The sequence below is a fragment of the Ochotona princeps genome, chromosome 16 (assembly GCF_030435755.1).
Source record: "Ochotona princeps isolate mOchPri1 chromosome 16, mOchPri1.hap1, whole genome shotgun sequence".
In the NCBI taxonomy this organism is placed as follows: Eukaryota; Metazoa; Chordata; class Mammalia; order Lagomorpha; family Ochotonidae; genus Ochotona; species Ochotona princeps.
Genome location: NC_080847.1, coordinates 18732745 through 18756233, shown reverse-complemented (window position 1 = coordinate 18756233; position 23489 = coordinate 18732745). Strand labels below are relative to the sequence as shown.

Sequence of the window (23489 nt, the reverse complement as noted above, 5' to 3'; positions counted from 1 at the left end):
AACTCTCCTTCTCAGTTACTTTGTAATGGAGTTGAACAAGAAACAAGTCTAACTTAGAAGAAGTTCAAGGATATTTTTCCACCTTGACTTATATGACTACAAGCCTAGCTCTTTGTCACCCAGGGGACTGAATCGTATGTACCACTCCACTCCCTATGCCCCAATTCATATGTTCAACATGTTCGTATTAGGAGGTAATAACAGACACACACACACACACACACAACCCCAGAGCTGTCCCCTCCCCCTTCCACCACGTTAGTATGCAATGAGAAAATAGCATCATGGGGAGAGGGCCTGGGGAGGGGTTGGGGGAATCCCAGAGCCTATGAAACTGTGTCATAAAACAAAATAATTAAAAAAAAAAGAAAGAAAGAAAAAGATAGCAGCAACACCCTGGAAGAAGTTCGTCCTAGAACCTGATCGTGCTGGCACTGTGATCTTAGACTTTCACCCCGAAGACTATGACAAAGAAATTTCTATTGTTTATAAGCTGCTCAATTGGTGTAAACACAATATAGCATCCACAACAAAGAGGAGATCCACTCGCCCTGCCCTCCTCTGAGCGCCATGAATCACCTCGTGCACGCTATCTTGGGAAATGCTTTCTCCTTTCATCTTTGCATCTCAATTCACCTGGTTAATATGTCTGGGCTCACGGAGGCTTTCCTTGGGGAAGATCCCAACCCTCCACAAAAGAGGTCAGCTTCGTAGATCCATGCCCCTTCGCTTCAGTGTGTTCATCTCAGTTGTAACGTGACATTTGTTGCTGTGAGGTTTTGTTGTTGTTTTAGTGTCTATCTCCTACTAGTAGCCCAGTAGTTCCATGATAGAAGGCACGGGTCTGTATTATTGTTGCGAACATATTGGCAAGGAAACACTGAACGGACAGTAGATGTTCAGCAAATAGTTCCTGAATCTCCAATTACCCTCCTGACTGTCAGTAAAGGGCTCTCATACATCATGTACATTTTACCAAAAGGATAGTATCTCTTCCTCAGTTGCAAATGTATCAAAATGCAGCGTGAGGTTTTTTTTCTTCTGTCTTTTTTAAGAGCACAGCAAATAAGTATATTTGTTGTTTAGGATGTCATGAACCGTGTGGGTGGGGTACGGTATGCGGGGAAATATATTGACAAGTATGTGTGTGTTTACAAATATCTTTTGAACCACCTTATCCCACAGGGAGTTGCAGGTAAGGCTGAAGTCTGTCTGACCAAGCTTTGTTTTTCAGAAATGCAGAGAGAAGATTTCTAGTCTAGTTTATGCCATAAGCACAAACAGATGTTTGAAGATGGACTGGAAGATAATGTGCTATTTGGTGCTTCAAAAAAAATAGTTGTAACTTTCATATCTAGAAATAATTGCTTAAATCACGCAGCTGGATGATAAAAGAGACATAAGAAAGAGAGGCGTAAGAGCAACGCACGGTCCACTTCAAGTGATGTTTACATGAGAGGAGTTCATATGAGTTCTAGAAATTCCATTGTTGGGGTGGGCTATTCATCTATTTACACATGAAAAATATTTATTGAATACTTCCTATAGTCAGACAGTGTTCCAGGTCCTGGGATAGAGAGTAAAGAACAAAGGATTTTGTAAGAAATGGACCTTCTCTTATACCCAACATCTGAATGCATCCCAGCACCTCCCAATACCACTGCCCTGGGGACAAGGCTTCCAAGATTAGGGCCCTTATACGACAAAACCACATTCCAACCATTGAAGAGCTTGAAGCAAATTCCTTCATTCGCCTAGCTAGTTTAGGGGTTCAGTGTGTAGGATGGGTTGGAAACCAAGGGAAGTCAATGCAGAGAGAAAGATGATGAAGGACTCCCTTGGTCTGAGGCAGCCTAAGTCTTTGCATTGTCTGTTGAATTACAGTGAAGTTGAAAGTAATATTCTTGGAGAGGCCTTTCCTGCAATCCTCCTTCAATACATATCATATTCTATGGCTATGGCTCATTTTTTATTAACATTATCTAATACGCTCTAAACTTAATTGTCTATGATTTGTCTCCTGCTAACATGCAGGTTTTAAAGATGGAATTTATTATTTTTTTTTGGAGAATGAGATATATGGAAAGATATATAGAAAGATATATAGAAAGAAGGAGGAATGGAGAGAAAGCCATTTCACCCTTTAGGTTACTCCCTAAATAGCTGAACTGACTGGAGGTGAACCAAGCAGAAGTCATGGGTCAGGGGCTTCTTCTAGGTCTCCCACACAGGTGCAGTGTCCCAAGGCTTTGGGACATCCTCTACTGCTTTCCCATGCCACAAGCAGGGAGCTGGATGGGAAGTGGAGTAGCCGGAATTAGAACCAGCACCCATAGGGCATCCTGGTGCTTCCAGGCAGAGGATTAGCCGGCTGTGCCATTGCACAGGCCTCTAGAAAGCAAGATCTACCTGGCCAATTCTTGAGAGAAAACTATTACAAAACCCTTGAGCCTGGCTCCAAGTGACTTTTGTCTTGGTATCTGTCTGGTAATGTGGTGGGTTCCTTCTGAACTCACTCCAGTTTTTGCCATCAACCCTGATGTGACATAGTCAGCAGCATTTATACCAGAGCTGAACTCTTGAATAGCAAAATCATGAGCTGAATGCAATTCTTTTCTTTACAAACTGGACCTGTCTCAGGGATTTTTCTACAATAACGAGCAGCTGACTACCAAAAGCTCCCAACTTGTGTTCACACTCATGTAAGTGGTGATTTTCTATTGGTTTATCCAGTATTCCAACCGTGTGCACAAATGCACCATTAAAGAATAAAGTTATAACTACAATGACTATGTGCCAGGCATTATGAACTGATAATCTTATTTCACGTTAGATATCCTTATCTGTATTGCTTGCATAGTGCTTTTTCATGAAAGTTTATTTATTTAGTTAGTTATTTGAAAGGCAGAGAGAGAGAGAGGTGGCAGGGCTGAAGCCTGCAGCCAGGAAATTCAACCTAAGGGTACCAACCAAACTACTTGAGTTGTCACTGATGTCTTTCAGAGTCTGCCCTGGCTGGAAGCTGGATTGACCCCATGCATTGGGATGCAGTTAGTTTAACAACTATGGCCAAGGCTCAGTCCCTTAAAACTCAGGAGAGGCCATCTGTATGGCAGGGTTCCTTAGTATCCAGCTATGTACCAACGTAGTAAGTAAATAATAGTTAAAACAGGGTAACATGCACTTTGAGGATCCCCTCACCTGAAAACTGGCCATACGTTTGAGTTTGAGCTCAGTCATCTAGGTTCGAGGCTCCCAACAGGGCCTTGGAGAAACACCTTTAAAAAGCAAGCACAGGGGCTGGGCATTGTGGTGTAGTAGATAACACTGCTGACTGCAATGCTGGCATCCCATATAGGTGCTGGTTCAAGTCCCAGCTGTTCCACTTCCCATCCACATCACTGCCAATGTGCCTGAGAAAGCAACAGAGGATGGTCTGAATGCTTGAGTCCCTGCATGTGTGGGAGACCTGGAGGAAGTTCCAGGCCTTGGTCTGATCCAGTCCTGGCCACATTTAGGGACTAGATAAACAAACGGCAGGTCTTTGTGTCTCTCCTTCTCTTTCTCTGTAAGCCTTTCAAATAAATAAAATGAATCTTCAAAAAAAAAAAATACAGAGCAGCTACGCTCATAAGTAACTGCTAAGTCTCAGCCGACTCCTGGAGCTAAGCTCTACGGTGCAGTGGTTTAGAGAGTCAGATGGAAGAGCGCCCAGAGATAAAACACCGTCAAGCATCGGTGGGCGCTCCAATATGGATTCCCCCAGACACGTGGCCCCAGCCCAAATTGGAAGTGGTGTTCTGAACTGTGTATCGGACTCACGACACTCCAAGATCCTCACAGGCTGATTTGTTATGATTTGAGACCCATTCTCTTTAGGGTGAAATGTGTCATGATTGATATTTGAAGTTTTTTTGATTGTTTGTTTTTCTAGAAAATAAGTTTCAGTTTGATTTCATAACTCTGTGGAAATTGGTCAGGGCAGGGAGCAGTGAAAAATACTAATTCACAAATTCTGTTAGGAGGAGACAGTAGCACTATGGCCTTTTCAAAATCCTAGATTTTAGTATCAACATTTCTGTCCTTCATAGAAACAGGGTCACCTCAAGCATTAGGAACTCAGCGGCGGATGTTCACTGGCTGGCCTCTGGCCTCCATCTCTCTGACTTCATTTAAGGAGGGCAGGTAAAATCAGTCATCAGACTCTGAGTCCAAAACAAATCCTGTTTTAATTACTTTTGCTAGTCTGATAAAAATAGAATTTTCTCCTGGGTATAGTATATTCAGTTATGTAGATTATACAAGACATGATCAGAGTGATAAACCTCCAGAAAGAGGTAATTAAGAGAAACAGGGAGAAAGTATCCATCTATTAAAAGTATATACATGGATGTATTTCTAGACTCCCAGGTTATGAAAAGATTTGCCTTCAGGCGCGTTAAAGAGTTCTGACTATCCAGAAAAAGGAAGGTAGGAATTTTGCATTCAATAATTCCTTAGTCAAATTATAGTTACCAATTACCAATATGCAAGAGGATATGATGAGCCAAATTGCAGCCCTGCAAATTCCCAACAGGATTCAAACTCGAGTGGATGATTTGTTAGCTTTGTGGCCTCAGTTTGACTTATTAATCCATCGAACACTCAGTTTTTGCATGACAAGAAAAGACAGTGTGATCAAGAAGGCCATATGCAAAACCCATGGGGCTAGATATGTTTAGAATTCAGACTTCTCACATTTTAGAAATAGATTAAGGAACGTAAAGCATCAAGTAGGTAACACCCTCAGCAGGGTCTGGGGCCAGCACCTTGTCATAAACTACATTAACATTTCTACAGTGAAATATACGAACAGTCACAGTAATAGGATGCATTATGGCTATAAATAGCCTCCAGTCATTTCTGCTACCTGAGTTTGTATAAAGCATAGAAAAAAAACATTGAGACATTTTTGCAGTTTGGATCTACAAAAAAGGGGACTGCAAATCTGTCTTATACGTGTATATATTTGCATTGTATATATGTGTGTGTGTATATATATGCATAAACAAACATGCATTTACATTTACACATAAATACATGAGGGGGGACAGATTATTGTTAGAAATAAATAGGCTTGTGTTCTCTAAATTATTTCATAACAGCCTTCAACATATAACAAACTCTCAGTATTGGTGAGAACCTGAGTCGCTAGAAGGCCTCCAGGTGCCTAACAAAGTGCCTGTCACAAAGAAACGGCTAGAAATATCTTTGCAATAATTCATGATATCTCGGCATCCAGGCTTTATTCTTTCTAGTAGAAATAATAGAGAAGCTTAATTTACTTTGCAACACAATAGGGTAAAATAGTAGAATACTTAGAAGTTGCAAGTGAAAACCTAAGAGTGAACCTGAGTCTTGAAGCCCCATATTTAATCCTCCCTCTTAATTTAATTTTAAATCACTACACTGGAGGAATGAATAACATTTGTATGATTCATTTTGGTAGCTGATATATCTCAGGAAAATCAGCCATTAGAAGGGAATAATTAAAATTCCACGAAAGATGAGATAGTACGTGTACAGATTAACAGAAGCTGATCAGCAGTTCTGAAGGATGAACACACACAGCCCTCAATAACCCACAGGGTGTCTTTGAGCAGCAAGTAGCCCAAGCCTGGTTCAAACACTTGTCTAACCAGCCAACAACATCAACAGCACATGGAAATTCACACACACACACACACACAAAATCACTAAGCTTAGAGTTCGACTCTATACATTCAACTCCACCTAACACTGAATGTATGCTTTCTGTTGCCAACTCTAGCAAATTACAGCCCCAGGCAAAATTAAGAATTTTAATTAAGAATTTTCCCTTCTAACCCTATGTTCATGATTAAAACAACAAAGCAATAAAAAAAGGAGAAAAATCTACCGGTACTTGGAGATACAAGACCTTTAAAATGAAACAGAATAAAATCTAGTAATTGATGCAGTAGGAATTCAAACTGAGCAAAATTGCATCCTTCTTCCAAGTGTTATAACATAGAGGAAAGGTTTGGCATGAACCTCTCCCTATGTGAATGGAGAAAAGCTGCTTTGTTTATGCATTACACCCCTATTGTTTTATTGTTTCTGCAACAGGAAGAAGCATTCCAGAGAAAACCTTTTAAAATAGCTTCTGAGGGCTTATTCATACGACTCAAGAAACCAACAGGTAAATCAGTTAGCCATCTGGCCTAAAAGATTTCAAGTGTGGCAGTCCATGAGTGGTGTCTGATGTTAAAGATCTAAAGACCACGAATAAACTTTGAAATTGGGATCTTAAAAACGCAGCTTACCCGGCCAACAAGAATCGGTTCAGGTCCAGAAAACTCTTCCAGGACGAACATTTGATTCCAAACCCAGCCTCTTTTGGAGCGGTTCAAAATCCGCTGTGCTTCACTCAGCCTGTTTAGTTCCAAAGGAGATCCACTCATTAAAACTTGAGACTGATTCATCGGAGCGGTGTAAACGCAAGGGGGAAGAGTAATCCATAATACTATGAATGGAGTCCAGAGATCCAGGAGCACTCCCACTAACCGTTCTGGCATGGTCCCACCAGTTAGGCAAATCACCACCAAAATGAGACACTTATTTTTTTTGCCTCTGGTCTGCAGCCATCCAGTTCATCATGCAGTGCTGAGCATTTACTTACAGCTCTGCCACGTGTTTCCAGCACGGGAAACAGACATCGTCTAAGCAGCTTTGCTAAGACCACAATCCATTGGCTTTCCTTCTCATTGAAGTTTCCTGCAAAAAACAAGGAGGGAGAAAGATAAGGGTACGCAGACACAGGATTTAAAATAAAACCACTGCTTTTCTAAAGAGTCTAAGTGAACGTTGGTAGGTACTTCCCAGCTCTTGAAGTGAGAAAGTGGATCTGAAGAATGTGCATGAGTAAAGCTAATAAGCCCTTTTATCTTTAAGCTTTAGATTTCAGTATTCATTGCACAGCAATGCTACTTATTAAAGAAAATTTTGAAAACAATGCTTCAGGTACCAGAAATTCCCTTTTCCCTCCTGGCTGCTTCCATCCCTCTTTCTTGCATCTTTTTTTTCTCTTTTGACTTTCACCCTTCCTTCTCTTCATCCCTGCACCTTCTCTCTTATATTGCTTTTGTGTGTAAATGAAGCTGAGATGTATGCAAATGTAGCCCTAACGCCAACTGCAAAATCATTCCATCTCCTTCCCCCCTTCCTCCGTCCCCTTCTTTCTCTCCCTTTCTTCCTTCCTTCCTTTCTTTTTTCTTTCTTCCTTCCTTCATTTCTTTTTCTCTCTCTTTTCTTTCTTTTTTCTCATCTCTTCTCTCTTTCAAGTTTTAAAAGACAGGTTCTAGGTCATTTTATGCTGAATTCTGTGAAGAAATTGGCATTTACTGAGGAAAATAGTTTCCAAACATGCAAATGAGCATGGGAAGGGGTATTTCCCCAATGTTTACATTCTTAGCTGCCAGAATCCATAAGAATGGATTGTATAATAGGGGGTACAGAGTGCAATTCTATGCTTGGATGCTAATGATGAGTGAATAAAATTAGAATTCCTCCAGAGACAAACTCTAATGTCCAGCAGCTATGCTATAATCAGGACAGTGTCAGGGCTACAACTCCAAATGTACAGCTGAACGGGAGATTTAAATTATGAAAAAGCTCCTTTGGGAATGAAATATGATTTAAAAAATATCATTTTCATTGGAAGAAATTCAGGAAGGGATGGGTAAAAAAAAAAAATCTCCATTACCTGAAGTGTCAAATACATTTTTTTTGCTTACCTTCAATGTGGCAAAATCTGTTTCCTCCCTCTCAAAAAAAAATATTTTTAAAGAAATAATGTTCACTGCACATCCCAGAAAGAAGCCTGGTTGAATTAGATTAAATGGGAAAATAATTCCTCAAGACACCGTCAGGAACAGTTTGGCTCAGGGAATTCATAATAGGATAGGGGCCCTTTCACCTCAAGGTCCCTGGTTCCATTCTGGCTCAGAATGAGAAAGCAAGAAAACCATTAACATCAGGTGGGCTGGCGCATGGCCTGAGTGAAACCAGCAGAAAGAGGCAGATCCACATTCTGCCGCAAACAGACGGATCTACGGAGATGATCAGTGGAATCACCCTTTGTGTCACTGGGCCCATGCTCAGCTCCAATACAAGCATTTTGTACTTCAAAAGGGTCGCTGCCTATGAGTGCACAGGGAAGCCACTGCAAATAGCAGCTGTTTTTGAAATTGAAGGGAAGAGTATGTTTCAACAGTGAACTGCATCACAGCAAACAGTCCAGCATGATGTAGGCTTTCTGGAGGAAAACCTGGGCCTGTGTGCCAGCTCACTTGCTGTCTGTGATGATGGAATAAGACACTCAAATTGTCTGAGCTTCGGTTTAATCTTCTGCAAAATGACAAGAATAATGCCCGCTTTCCAGGGTAGTAGTGTGGTTCAAAAACCAAGCTAGATAGGGCTTGGCAGTGTGGCCTAGTGGCTAAGGTCCTCGCCTTGATCCCATATGGCTGCTGGTTCTAATCCCGGCAGCTCCACTTCCTCTCTATCTCTCCTCCTCTTAGTATATCTGACTTTGTAATAAAAATAAAATAAATCTTTAAAAAAAAAAAAAACCAAGCTAGATGGAAAGCAGGCAAAGCATGGAAAGCATTCAGTGATTACTCAAGCCAGAGTATGAGGGTGGTGAGGGCCACCTCATCCTTGCTTTTGGCCAGGGGCGGGCTTTGATAAAAAGACTAAAGTTGTATCAGCTACAGTAAAAGTAGGCAAGGTACAGAGGACACATAAAGGCTCTTTTGCAAGAATCTTCCCCACGGCAGGACGAGCTGGACCAGTTTACACAAACAGTGAGGCTTGTTCTAGCCCTGGAGCCTCACTCCAAACACTTCTCAAGGCAAATAAGCTTGTTCTTTTTAAATACGCAAGCTCTCCATCACAGTCCAGTCTTGGATGCTCGGAAACCACGTGGGCTGGACTCAAGATCCTGACACCTACAGAAGCAGAACAGAGAATGGTTGCAAGAGCGACCCCCAAGGCCAGCCTAGTTTGGACTTTGGATTCTAATTCTCACTCAAACTGGTTCCACAACCAAAGGTTAATTAATAGCAATAATATTAATCTTTATAAAGACTGAGAAAGATAAACAAGGCTGATTTGCGGATATTTGGCTCACCAGTTACAATGCTCTTGTAAAAGGATTTTTCAGTCAACCTGGACAAGGGATCTCTGATAGAATCAGCATCTAACAGTTTCTAAAACATTACTCCCAAGAACACCCAGTTCCTTGTCACTATGTCATGTTCCTACCCCCCAAATTCATACTAGCTATGGTCTCTACAGAATTCATGTCATATCAACTGTCCTCTTCGCTGCCAGTTCTTATGATAAGAAGAGAATACATGGTTTCTGAAACGGTTTGGGAATAAGAAAATGTGTTATCCCACAGAGAGGGCCTAGAGACAACTGAAAACTATTCCATGGCAATTTCTCCCGATTTTCAGAGGAAGCAGGATGCGATTTGGAGGCAGTCCTGCAGTCAGTGACAGTGCTGCAGGAAGATGCAACCCAGCTCAGTGGGAACCCCATCTGTCCTCATTCATCCCTACCCCTTGGCTAAACACAGCTTCTAGGGATGGAAACAGCCCCAAAACTTCCCCTTAACCTTTGCCAAACCCTTGAACCATGTGGAGTCAAATGCGCTCAGGATTTGAAATGCTTATTTTAAAATGAAAAATCAGTCTTATTTTCCATTATGGAGCATAACTATAAATTTAAGAATTAGCGGTGAACATTCTGGAAACACCTAGGTAACAGCCCATTGTAAAGAAGGACTACACACATATACACTTACACTTCAAGATAACAACCATCACGGTATAATAGGTTAAGTGTTCAGTGCAGCATGAACTTCCCATCCAATCGCCAGTTTCTGTCCTGGCTGCTCCGTTTCTGATCCAGCTTCTGGCTTATGGCAGAGCAAAAAAGTAGAGGACTGCTGAAGACTTGAGGCCCCTGCACTCACGGGGGAGACCCAGAAGAACCAGCTGGCTTCAGATGGGCTCAGCTGCAGCTATTTTGAGCATTTAGAGAGTGAACCTGTGGATGGATGACCTCTCTATCTCTGTTTCTCCAGTAACTCTTTCAAATTAAAATACAATAAGTCTTTTATAAAAAGATGACACCCCTGATATGTAGTATGTTCCCATTTCCATGGCATAAATACTTGCACTGTGACCCATCTCAAGTTTCAAATTTGATCATTAGGCCACTGTGGGAGCAACACATCTGGGAATCCTAGCAAACAGTCCATCTTAGCATCCGCCTTCTGCAGTGAGGTTCTTCTCAAACACTGACATGCCTACAAATCACCTGGAAATCTTACCGTGTAGATTCTGATCCTTCTAATTTAGCACGAGGCCTCAGATTATTCTACATGTTTTATCATCTTTCCTATGATGTAACGTGGTACTGATTTGAGGATCACATTGTGAGAAATAGAAGGTTTGACAGTAGACCACTCAGCTGAGACTTCCTCAAGATGACCTGAAGGAAGCCACAGTACTGCGGAGAGGCACATCCTCCTTGTGTCCCTTTAATGTCATGTACAGGAGCTACTTGCCGTCATTGTGCTTACAGGAGTGCTCATCTACTCCACACGACAGGAGTCCCTGGACTTCAATGCACACATAGGGTTGTGCACGATGTCATAATCATCTTTCCATTCCTTAACTTTGTATTTACTGTCATCTATGACACTGAAGAAGTTGCCCAGCTAACTCATGTGCTCACACCCGCATGTGTGCTGTCAGGCTGTGGGCAAACTCAGCCTTCAATGTGGTCTTGCCACTTAAATAGTAAGATTCAACCATGGCATTTAGAAGCAGATTATTTTAATGTGTGCTCTTCTGCCATGAGCAGAGTTAATACGGTTCTCTTACAAGAGCTGAGAGCAGCTTTACGGGAAATTTTGAGATGCAACAAAATGTTATGTTACTGTGATCAGGGTTAATAGTATCTGTGTACACAAACTGTTTAACTCTATGCAAAGAGAAGAAATTGAGGAAGGTCACAAAGCTTGGACAAGAAAACCAATTTATTTTTACGTTTTTCTAACTATAGTTTGCTTGTCTGGCCAAGCCGTTGACTTTATGATACTGCTTGCAGCACTGAGTTACACACAGAGAGTGAAACGGAAAGATTTTATTGTCTCTGGCCTTTTTATAAGTAAAGAAGCCTTTGGAATGCATCCGTAAAGAAAGAAAAGCTTTGGTTGGGTAAAATATTTTCAATCTGACATTTCATTCATACTCATATTTTAGAGAAAGTTCTAATTACATCTCGGATTGCACTCTTTTGTCCCCCACAATTTTTTTTAAAGTGAACTTGGCCAATTCTCAGATATGTTAACTCAATAAGCCAATAAAAAAAAAAAGTACTGCCCTATTGATTTTGTAAACAACCTGTATTAAAGTTCCAGATGATGAGCCACATACAGATAGATGAAGTCTAAAATAAAAAAGGGGTTTTGCAGACACTTCAGGATTCAATCCAGCAGATTATTGTGGCTGACAGGAAATTATGCTTTTATTATCCACCAGGCCTAGTGGCCACAATATTTCATGGAAGCAAAAATGACACACAGGACGAACGAGTTTGTATTAAAAATGTTTCTGACCTTGAATTTAGAGCCATTAGCAGCCTGCTTCAAGACAGGTAAACGCACACTGAATTCAAAACTGTATTTCACAAATGTACAGGACGTGATTCAGTGTGTGGTCCAGCGCAATTTACACCAAGCCCTATGTGACTGGAGTCAAGCAGGTGGGGACAGTCCGTGGGTTTGAGAGAGGAATGATACTCACGGCAACCCAAATATAAATAATACATGAGGGTCATCCTTCCTAGGGCCTTCAGAATTCCTCGTCTGGATCCCCATGGAAGAACAAATTCCAAAATAATATTTTGTACACACACACACACACGTACAGCAGGAGTTTTTATAAAGTTCACAAGAAAACTAAGTCACAAAGGAAGCTTATTTGGGTGCAAACATGTTTGAAATGTAGGCACTTTTTTTTTTCAAGGTACACACTTTCCATGAACCTTTAATAGAAGATTGTATTTTTGCTTATTCCGGCCCTTGGTCATGTTTCTTGGACATCAGGTTATTCATTTAAGCAAATGTCCATCTGTGGAAAGCAGATCATTTCCTCATTTTACCACCCGCAAAACACTTGCCAGTGTCCTTGTTGCCCTGTTGCTGACATGCTATACTTCTCCACCCAAAGCCTTTTTATTTATTTATTTGTTTATTTTTATTTGAAAGGTAGATTTACAGAGATAAGGACACACACACACACACACACACACAATCTCCCATCCATTGGTTCACTCCCTAAATGATACAAAGACTAGAACTGAGGTGATGTGAAGCCAGAAGCCAGGAGCCTCTTCCAGGTCTCCCATGTGGGTGCAGGTGCCAAAGGACCAGAGCCATTCTCTACTGCTTTGTTAGATGATAAGCACGGAGCAGGATTGGAAGTGGGATAGCTGGGGCAAAAACCAGTGTCCACATGCGATGCGTGTTTGAAGGTGGAGGATCAGCTTGTTGAGCCACAATGCTGATTTCACCTAAAGCCGTTTCCAAAAGTTACATAATTATGAGATACCTTGAAAAAAAAAAATATATATATATATAACTATATGTTTTCTAATCTTCTTTAACCAAGATGAAAGAAAAAAGATTTTCTTCACATGGAAGCTTTCATGCTACAAAAATTTCAGAATGAGGGTACTAACCCTATGACCAACATGAGTCAAAATCAGACTCCTTTAGCGTTAAGGAATTAGACATTTATTCATCGATATTTCTTGGGATCGTAAGTTTAATTTACTGTGCTACGGAAGAATCTAGTTTGTTGGTCTTCTTAAGGGATAATTCTATGCAGATTACCCCCAAAATGATGAGTGTAACCTGCTTGTTTGTCTTTCCAGATAGGCACAGTGTTAGTTATCACAAAGTCATTTCTCAAGTCTACTTATTCCTTCTTTATTGAAAAGTTAGATCCAGGCGCTTGTGCTCAACTGGCTAATCCTCTAAGTGCCAGCATCCCAAATGGCAGACCGTTTGTCCACCAGCTTCTCCACTTCCCATCTAACTCCCTGCCTATGGCCTGGGGAAGCAGTGGGGGGGGCTCAATGTTTTCAGATTTGCACCTGGAAGAAGCTCTTGATTGCCTGCTTAGCTTTGGCTCAGCTCAAGCCGTTGTGACCACTTGGGGACTGAACCACAGGACAAAAGATAGTTTCTCTCTCCGTAAATCTGCTTTTCCAATAAAAAATATTAAAACAAAAAGACGAGTTACATCCTTAGCTGTCTTTAAGTCATATGCTCAATATTTAGTTACTAATGCCCTAATTAGTTAGATATATTTGTGTGATGCTTCTAAAATCTCAGCAGCCAGTTAGAATAAACCTTACTTTTATCAGTTCTATAATATAGCAGATTTTGGAATGTGTAATAATATCCTTAAGAGAATTTACATTGGAGTCACGCAGAAGTAGTTTACATTATAGTTCTCTCATTGATAACATGAGTTGTCCGGGTAAATTTATGTCAGTGATAGTACATGAGGAAATGAATGCTCTGTATTTTATAATGTACACCTTGAGGCATTAGTAAGAAAAAAATTAATGAAAGTATGCAACACGCTGTTGGTGAAGCAACAATAACTGCTATTAATTTGGACTTTTAATTGCTTTACAAAGAATACTGAATACTTTTTAAAAATCATGTTACTTCAACTTCTTGTTCTGTATGCTAGTTGGTAGAAATCCGACTTTTTAATTGACTGTATACATAAGATTAGAAATTATTTCCCTATGATATTTATACTACATCCGTATCTACAAATTTTATCTGCCAGATTAGGAATCAATGATATTTTGATAGAAATAAGACAGTAACTAGTCTGTTAATAGAACATATATTATATAATTTCTTAATTATGCCCATAAAAGAGCTTAAGAAAATTCAACCAAAAAAAGAAAATTAAATATTGCTTTTTCATATATTCAACATCTTTAAAAGAGCAAACATTCCTAAATTATCAAAAAACACATCTACAGAAGTATGATCTGATCATATTTTTTTCTTTGATGTATATGTAACGGCCAGCAATCTTTCCATTCAAATCAATATACAAAAGTATACAACTATTTTCCAAGACACCACATTTGTCAATTCATATGAGGATAACAGTATTATTCCTCTCAAAGACAAACTATATTAGAAAAGGAAGGGAGAGTAAGAGGGATCCCAAAATGAATAGAGGAATTAAACTCATTCTTGCTTATTTTTAAAAATTCCTTTCAAAAGACAAGTGCAACACTGAGTTACACGTGTAGGAATTCCACAAGTAGAATGCTTCTCCAAGTGAAATACACTGGTGATTGTACATCATATAGTAGCATTCTTTGATGCAAGTCGACTGTTGGAGGCATTCTCACTTTTTACAGAGCCAAATTATCTTGTTTTATAATCCCCATTTTTTTTTAAATGTTAGCTAGAGAGACTATGGTTGGTGGAACATGGGAAAATTACTTTAAATATGAAAAAAAAAGCTACCTCTAAAAGTAAGTTTAGAATGACATAAAATGTCTGTAGTGAAAATTGTTGAAGTCATAGCACTGAAGTTTGACTGTGACGCGATCTCCTTCCCCTTCATTGAACACAGCTTCAAATCGAGTGGAGGTCATAAACTTTGCTCATTTGTTAATGCATTAGTAAGTGTTTACTGAGCTCATCTATGATATGTTTCACAGAGACACAGAAAGTCACATCTCTGTATTTCTAAATACTAATATAACCTTTATTAAAAAGAAACCTAAAGACAAGAAGGTGGGTGGTGTTTAGGTTAAAGTGTAGTCCATCACATTCGAAACTCAAGAAATAAAAGTTTGGGATATTAAAGAGAGATGAAACAGGGACGTCCAGGGAACTTTGCCATGATGTGGCAACAGGGATTCAGCTAGCATTATAACTTAGAGGGGAAAACACTAAGAGGCATCCCTTGAATGCATTTCTTTTCTGACCTTTTAAAGTTGCCAACTTCAACTAATTTTCTCCTTGTGGTTTCACCTTAAGCAGGTTCCCAAGACAGAACTCACAACTCAGCAGAGACAGATATCACCTCACAACTTCTCAGTGAAAATGAACTGACAAAGGAGTGATGGTTCTTTGGTTAACTGACCCACACTAAGCCAGATGATGGGCTTTGTTCTTTCAAAGGTGTTCTAGCTCATAGATGCACATGCAATGTTTTCTGAAGGGAATTCCTAGCATCATGGATGACACTTCTTTTTTAAAGAGTGATCAACATACACACCCAAATAACCAAAAAGCAAATCAAGTCATTTAAAGCAGATGAAATGGTAAATGGGATATGATAAAAATCTCAGACTTGAACCAAAAAAAATGCATTAGTTATCTGGGCACATTTTAAAGAAGCCATGGCTATTGTGCTTATGTGTGTGTTCACACATGTATGTGCACAACACATAACACAGAACAGTGAGAATCAGCTTGATTCATGTCTTATCCTTATAAGCGGTATATGATGTTGTGAAGTTAGGGGGCTTTTCCTAAATTAAGAAAGTAAAATTAGCCTATTCTATCTGTGAACGTCAACAGCACCTGGCACAAACACAGAACCACAGTTTCTCCCATTTCACTGAGTCACTTGGCCAAAAATACAAAAGGATCGAAACCATTATCAGCAACACCAGTGCGCATACTTTCAAAAAGACGTCTTGGGACCTTACACTGTATCCATAATTGAAAGGCTACTCGATTATACATGTTCTCTGATTTGTCGAACACTAATCTTTGCTGATGGACCAGAAAACTGTGGTAGCCCGCATGACTTGCAGGGTTTTGATTTTGCATGGCAAATTTGCTCAAATCGGAATGCTCATCGAGCCTTCAGGTGTGGCAACTCAAGGAGAAAAAGAACGAAGACGCCTGCTTTGTACTGCCTTGTCCTCGAAACCACCAATGTACTTACGAAACCAGGACTCTAACTTTTCAATATGCACAAGTTCCTTCCTTCACCAAGAAACAATGAAAGGAACATGAAAAACAATGCCAATTAGTAGCCTTTCTCTAGCACAATGATTCTATCATTCAGTTTTGGAGTGCCCTTGCTTTGGTCCCACGCTTTGATCCCATGGGCTAACTTTAACCTGTGTGCAGTTTCCAGACTATGTTGCCTTGTGAGTATATTCACCCAACAATCTTACAAAAGCTGTCTCAAGCAGTCTCTTCAACCCTGCTGAGCAAGTTTTACAGATTCCTTGTTGTTTTTGCTTTTTTTTTTTTTTTAATATTGATCATCCTGGCCTGAGTTACTTAAATTGTCCCCGTGGTAAATTGAAGGGTTGCTATAGTTAAATACTCCCTTCATCACGATTCTACACAACACCTAGGCAAAGTTATTTTCCGCGGGAGAGGACTTCCTCCCCTGCAGAACTGACATGTGTAAGCAGGCAAATAGAGCTGCTATTTTAGTGTGGGCTGCGAGAAAACTGTCTGCTCTTCAGCTGCATTCGAGCAGCTTCAAGAACTTGAGAGAAGCATCACGGACACCAGCAATGAAACCATGAAATGCTGGTCTTGGGTGCAGAAAGGAGCCGACAAGCAGTCTAGAGGACTTCCGAAGACTATAAATGAGAAAGCAGAAGCGCTGAATCCTAACAGCAATCACAATTGGATATACAGGATGCAATTCACAGGGCAGCAGGATGAAAATGCCTGAATGACAGTACTGCAGCACAAATCTCAGAGACCAACAGCCAGTGCCTCTAAAGGACTCGGTCCATTTGAAACGGTCAGAGGGTACCCCGACCCCCATTTGGGGATCTCAGCAACATTTAACCTCCAATGGACAGTCCTGAAGGAAGCAATTCTCAGAGTTTCTGGAAAGGTTTATTTCTGTTTTTGGAGCAGATTTTCTGGAACTCCTTGCCCCCTTTTAAGATTCTACCTCCCCCCCCCTCAACACATAAATAATCAAATGCCATTTAAAACCCTGTAACTGCTCCAGCATGAAATTACTGTGACACAGAACTTCAGATCTACAGCGGAATCATAGGGTATTATCATCAGCATTACTGTTTCATAAGGGGGATAGCCTTAGAATTGCTCTCAGCAACAGAACTCAGAGAAGTGGAAAGATAGGACCAGACATGATGATTATAGAGAACTCCCTTTGAGGAAAAACATGAGAGCATTCTTCAAAGATACCAGTCCCCATGATAGAATAATTCATTCCTCTCTCTCTCTCTCTCTCTCTCTCTCCCTCTCTCACACACACACACACACACACACACACACACACACACACACACACACACACACACACACACACACACACTCCTACACGGGAAATCCTTGCAAAACTGGGCACCGCTGAGGAAAGCCAATAACCAACCAGCAGGAATTTCTGGATATTTAGCATCAACGACAGGGCTCATTTTACATGCAGTGAGGTACAACCGCAAGCTTGAATGGATGGAAAAATCTCACTCTCAAAGGCGGCAGAAACGTCTTTTTTCCTCCGTATAGTTTTCCAGTTGAAAACCTCTCCTAATGAAGCTGGAAGGGACAGCCCGCCAGGGTTTTCCAGCACGGAGGTAACTGGCAGAAGCATGGCAGAGGGGACAGAGGCTTCAGGGGTCCCCCCCACCACCCCCCAGCTCTCTACCAGATGCAAGAGGGCACCAAGCTCGAACTCACTCGCCAGTGTCCCCTCCTTCGTGTTCGCCCACAGGTACCCAGAAACCAGGCGGAACCCAGCAGCCGGCTGGGCGCACCAGCAGCTTGGGTGCGTTAAGGTCTGGCCAGTTCCTGCCTCAAGAGGAAACTCCTGGGATCTTCAGGAAAGGGTGGGAAAGTTGAAAGGGCTGTTTCTCCCTCCAGCTGGCGGGGTTAACAGCTCTCTCGCATTGAAGCTTAAGTGGGCAGTTGCCAACCTGATTATTATATACATAGTTTTGTAATACAAACTAATGTGCGTGTACAGCAATAGACAACTAATGCTGTCTGATTTCTTAACATTTCAGCAATGCCGGCAAGCAACTGCCAGCCGAGCTCACAGAGGCCAACGAAGGGCTCCGTCCCGGTCCTGTCACCGGCTCTGTGCCTACGGGGAAGGGCAAACGACGAGGCAAACTTAGATTTCTGCCAAACTAGGTAGAGTGGGGTGAGTGGAGAGCGAAGCTTTGGCCCGGGGGGAGGGAAAAAGCAAAAGCAGAAGCAATGGTGGATACCTGTTGGCATCGGCGTTGGCGGCAACACATTCTCACCGGGTCCCAGCCTTGGCTGGAGCCTGGCAAAACCGGAGAAGGTCCCGTAGGGGACCTGTTACGCGCCGGCAGGACCCACACCAGAGCCCCCGAGCCTCCTCCGACGCGGTGAAGGGCGCGGCCCGCACATCCCCACACGGCTTGGCAGGTGGGGAGCGGCGGGTTGCAAAAAGCGCAGTTCCGGGCTCTGCGGACTCCGGAGAGCGGCGACGCGGGAGTTTGGTGCTTCCGGGGCCTCCGGGAGCGCAGTCTCGCGGGCAGCGGAGACTCTGCCTGAGTGCGTGAGGGCTGAGGGGGAAGGTCCCAGCCGGGTGCCCCGCACTGCTCTCGGCCAGGGCAGAGCCGCCTGGCGTCTCGGGGGCGCCTCGGCAAGTTTGCAGCGGGAACCGCTCCTTCCAGGCTGTGGAGCAGCCACTTGTGGGAGAGCCCCGCGCGGGGGTCTCTGGCGGCGGAGCTGCGGCCCACACAGCCCCACAGTGAGGGTCGCCCTTCCTCGCCTCAGAGGGGGCGGAGGAGCTGGGGAACACCACAGACTGGCGGGGGGCGGGGGTCTACTGCGCCCCGCCGCCTCCTGGCCTCCCCGGCTCGCGCCTTCCGCACAACGGGCGGCGGGTGCTTCCCATTCACTGCACGGACCCCGCAGCCGAGGCGCGCGTCTGCAGCGGCGCCTGCCTGTGTCCGGGAAGCGGCGCATTCGCCCAGCAACGCCAAGAAGGGAGACCGGCAGGAAAACTGCAAGGGACATAGCCTGGGGCTTGCCGCTCCTCAGAATCTGCTATCAGGTCAGTTGGGGGAAAAAAAGAAAAAAAAAAGAAAAGAAAAGAAAAAATTTCTTCAGAGCAACCGCCGCCCCTCCCCGGTCGTGTTTGTTTATGGAGAAGTCAGCCAGGCGCCTGTGCTAGGATCCCGCCCCCCTCTTCGGCTGGGAAAAGAGATGCGCGCAAGGTGTCCGAAGGGGAACAGGAATTCCTCAAAGGCTCAATCCCTACCGAGGTTTTGAGGCACGAAGGAGAACGTGGGCGGGAAGGAGGAGTACTTACTGTTGAGGGTCTCGGCACCGGCGAATTCCAAGCTCTCCCTGTTCACAAATGGCTGGTGGGATAGGGGGTCGGCTCCCGAGGGCGGCGTGTGCCGACCGGTGCCCGCGCGCTAGGCAGGCGCCTCCGGGTTCTGTTCATGCCTCCCGGAGCTGCGGGGCTTGGCGCGGAGACGTGCGGCGGGCGCGTCGGGCTCCTGTGTCCGCAGTCTGGAGTGCAGCTTGGTAGGTTGAAGCTACCGTCTATAGCCCAAACCTGCAGCGGCGGAGGAGCTTCTAAGAGGCAGGGAGATTCCAGAGAAATCCACTCATTCCGGGCTGAGCGCTCCGGCGTGCGAGCCCGCCTGCCTGCCAAATGTAACTGTGAAGTGATGTGGAAAAGTGAGCCGGGTGCCTCCCCTGACGGATCTCATTGGGCAGAGCGCAGAGGCAGGTCTACCACTTGGAAATTCATGTAAGCTGCCCCCTCCTCGCCCCCTCCCTGCCTCTCGCGCGCTCACTCCTCGCTCTCCGGCTCTCTTTCCCCCTACCAAGTGGGCGCACAACTTTCTGCTCCTGGCTCGCGAGCACGCCCCGCGAGCCCCTGGGTGAGGATGCGCCCTTCCCTGCTGTGCGCGCCGTCCGCCAAGGGCCCAGCTCCCAGATCAGAAGGAGGGCTGGCAGATGAGAAAGGGATGCAGAGGAGGAAGCTGCAGGCTTTCTCTCCAGCCTCACCTGGGCTCCTGAGCTTGCCTTAGCGTCTCTGTAACCCACCCCTGTGTTCCAGCCGGAGGTGGGGGAGGGAGGTGACGCGGCGGGGCACAGAGATGCGCGCCAGCAGCTTTATTCCGAGAGCCTTCTGCGCACAGAACGGCGTGACTGCCTGCTACGCTAAGGTGCAGAGGCTGTGCTGTGGTCCTGGGAGGCAGCCGGTACATCCCTGGTGTCCCGGAGTTTCTACTTCAGAGGGAGCTGGGATGAGGAGTAGTAGAGAGAGGATCATGCAGGAAGCGGTTGTGGAGGAAAACCAGAACTTGTTTGGCCAAGGGTGGCTTTGCTTGATGTTCATGTGCCCTGACCACCTGATCGCCTCTGGGCTACCCTGCTTGAATCCTACAGCTCACTGTCCTGCTTCTGCCAAGCCATGCCCTCCCCCCACCCGTGTGTGGCCCCTTTATGTCCCCTGACCGACTCCACTCAGATCCTGAGAAATGGCCAGTGCTGCAGGACAGAGTGTGAATCTGGGAGTCTGGAATTATGTCGACACTGAGAGTGACACACAGAAGTGTTCAACTGCTGTGATCTTATGAAAATCGGGGAAATTTAAAGCAAACTAATGCTTACCTTGGAGAAAAACCAATACAAGACCCTGCCCTGCACAAGTACACGCACTGTGTAAAGGACCTGAGCCCTGAGGATGGGTTTTAGCGTCAGGGGACAGGGGTGCAGAGGGGTCAGGCCTACAAGCTATGGGGCTTGTACTGTCTGACTCAGATTAATGAGACCGAGTGAATAGAACGAGAAATAGGCACATGTTCATAATATTTATGCACATTTGGCTTTTTTGGTGCTGTATCTAACATCCCATTGTGAAACGTTGAAGAGAATATTGACTAAGCTCTCGCATTTGCCTGTTTCCCATTCTACCTAGCATGAGAAATTTAAGAAATTATTTCACAAAAGGAGTGTCTTTGCCCCAGAAACACATGCTCTCACCTTCCACAATCACAAAGTAGCTGTTTGTTCTCAGCTTACTGCTGATCATAGGGGACTTTGAAATTAGCTGAATTTCTCTTGGAAGAAAAAAAAAAACCTCAGCAATCAGGCTTCAATGAAATGATAACTGCTGATAGACTGGACAGTCCCAAGAGACAGTTCCAGTTCCGAACGGACAGAGAAATACATCACACCATGTGTGCTGCTTCATTTGATGACATTCATTTCTACTTTGAGCTCATGGTCTATGCCTTTCCTTGGGGTACCTTCTTAACATCTTCAAGAACCAAAAAAAAAGTCGTATGATGCCAAATGAAGGGTGAGGATTGTCTCCAGTAACAAACCCATCTCAAAAGAAAGCTAGAGTGTTAGGAGGGAGCCTCCCATGTCATTTTTCCTAAAACAAACAGAAACGTGTGCAATGATAGAGTGAAATAGAGTCTGCATCCCATGGCTTGGTTTGTATGCTTGTTTTGAGCCACCTTATCCATAGTTAGCCTAGAGAGCAGTCACCCACGTTGCCTTCCCTGTTTGCCCTTTAACAGCCAAGGCAACACTCTGTATACATGCTAATCTACTGGAAGCCCCATGATAGGAATGTCCTTCCCATGTTCTTCAGAGAGGTCTGGGTGATGAAGCAGTGTGAAACAGATTAGGATAATTTAAAAAAAAAAAAAAGCCTTATAAGGATATTTCTAAAATAATCAGGGATGCTAAAAGACATTTGTCTTTTTAACAATTCCACCCACTCCTAATAAGATGCAGTGTAATGTCACAATGGTGGGAGCCTACCCCCTTAGGAAAGTGTTTGCTTTAGAACAAATATCCTCTCCAGGCTTGCAGCCTTGGAGCAAGAAGGGGATTGTGCCATAGAGGCTTTTTAGATGATGACTGAAATGGCAGGTGTTGGGGAGCAGTGCAGGGGAGGAAGGCTGTGGAATTATCTGATAGGGCAGCAGTATGGCTGGGAGGGGGAGGATTGCCTTCAGAATAACCTTGGCTGGGATGCAAAAAAAACAGGATGAGGCTGGAAATCTCCAGCCTGGTATGGAGACAGGCAGAGGATTGTGCAGTGGAGTCTAATGTTGTGGAGAGTGGGTGAGGTGGAGAGACCCCGTGTAGTAAAATACTTCATTTCCCTGTAGCTGAAGCCTTTGTCATAAAAGGAGGGACAATAAGCCAACTGGCCATGTGCTTGGAGAAAGAGCCTTATAAGAAGCAACCCAGGCTGTGGGTAGGAAGACCGGGAAGATGCCACCTTCGCCATTTGGAGCAAGAAATGGCAGAATAGAATACTTGTATATCTACACTGCATTAAGATGCAGTCTTTTCAAGTTACATTATTTTGGGCATAATTAAAAGTGAAAACAAACTAAAATGAAAACAAAGTGATGTTTTTTACACGTATAATTCTTGAGGACTTGGAGGCTTATTGGATTGCTTTTTAAATGTATACCAATCAATGATTCTATGAGATAGCTCCTTAAGGTGGGGTAGAAGAATGTGGATTCTGTGAGTGAGACATTTTCAATATGATACCTTCCAGGAGTATTGTCACTTTAAATGAAAGCCAAACTACTCAGACGGTCAATTCCTAAATGCAATACCAAGTCTTCAGTAATGCTTTCCAGGCAGGCCGAAACCCTTTCTCCTTTTCCATTAGGACAAAGAAATCTGAACCGAGTTTCCTTTTTCAAAGAGGGTAAGTTTTGTGAGGATACTTCTAAAAGTTTGAAAAATACAATTAAAAGATTCTTTTTGTGTACAGAAAACTTGAAATCAATGCATATGAGGGGGATCTTCAAGATGTTCATGAAAAATGCATACTATGAAAAAAGTATGTTTGCACCAAAATGAGCTCCTGTCTTTATTTCATTTTTTCCCCCCGCAAACTTCGTGAAGTACCTTTGTATAGAACAACGGTAGCATTCGTCATAAGGTGCTGCAATGTTATTTTGAATTCCAATATTGGAGTGTAAGTCATACAAAGGAAAAAAAACTAAGAAGGCAGTTTTGAGAAGTTTGTCAATGTTTGAGTACATTGTGTATAGCTTTTTATTTTCAAGTAACTGAGTTTATTTTAACCAGACTGTTACTAAAATCACACACACACAAAAAAAACCACATGGTGCTGCTCACATTCAGAGAATGCTAACCATTACAAGGACTCCCTCAGGCCAAGTTTTCAGCTTGTGTTCTGCAGACTAGCTTATGGCTCAGCATCCCCTGGGGGGTGTTAGAAAGGTAAATTCTTGGGTCCTGCTTCTGGGATTGGCCCCGAAGTGCCTGAGTTTTCACAAAAGTTCCAGGTGATTCTGTTACTTGTTGAAGTCTAAAAATCATTATTATCTGGACAGTTCTTTCATGTGAGATGTTT

The 23489-nt window shown here is 43.3% G+C and overlaps 1 protein-coding gene across 3 annotated transcripts in view; it reads right to left on the bottom strand.

The window, feature by feature from the left end:
* CDH8 (cadherin 8) overlaps nucleotides 1-20153 on the bottom strand; it is a 346924-nt gene extending 326771 nt beyond the window's left edge. Inside the window, exons 1-2 of one of the 3 annotated variants that reach the window (XM_058674767.1) lie at nucleotides 19422-20153; nucleotides 6324-6774 (exon numbers count right to left, since the gene is read on the bottom strand). In XM_058674767.1, the coding sequence (XP_058530750.1) occupies nucleotides 6324-6575 (252 nt within the window). In that variant the 5' untranslated portion in view covers nucleotides 6576-6774; nucleotides 19422-20153. Of the gene's footprint in view, nucleotides 1-6323; nucleotides 6775-18345; nucleotides 18483-19421 lie in introns of those variants that run through there. The other 2 variants (XM_058674770.1, XM_058674768.1) reach the window with 2 other exon arrangements.
* Nucleotides 20154-23489: the final 3336 nt, after the last annotated feature.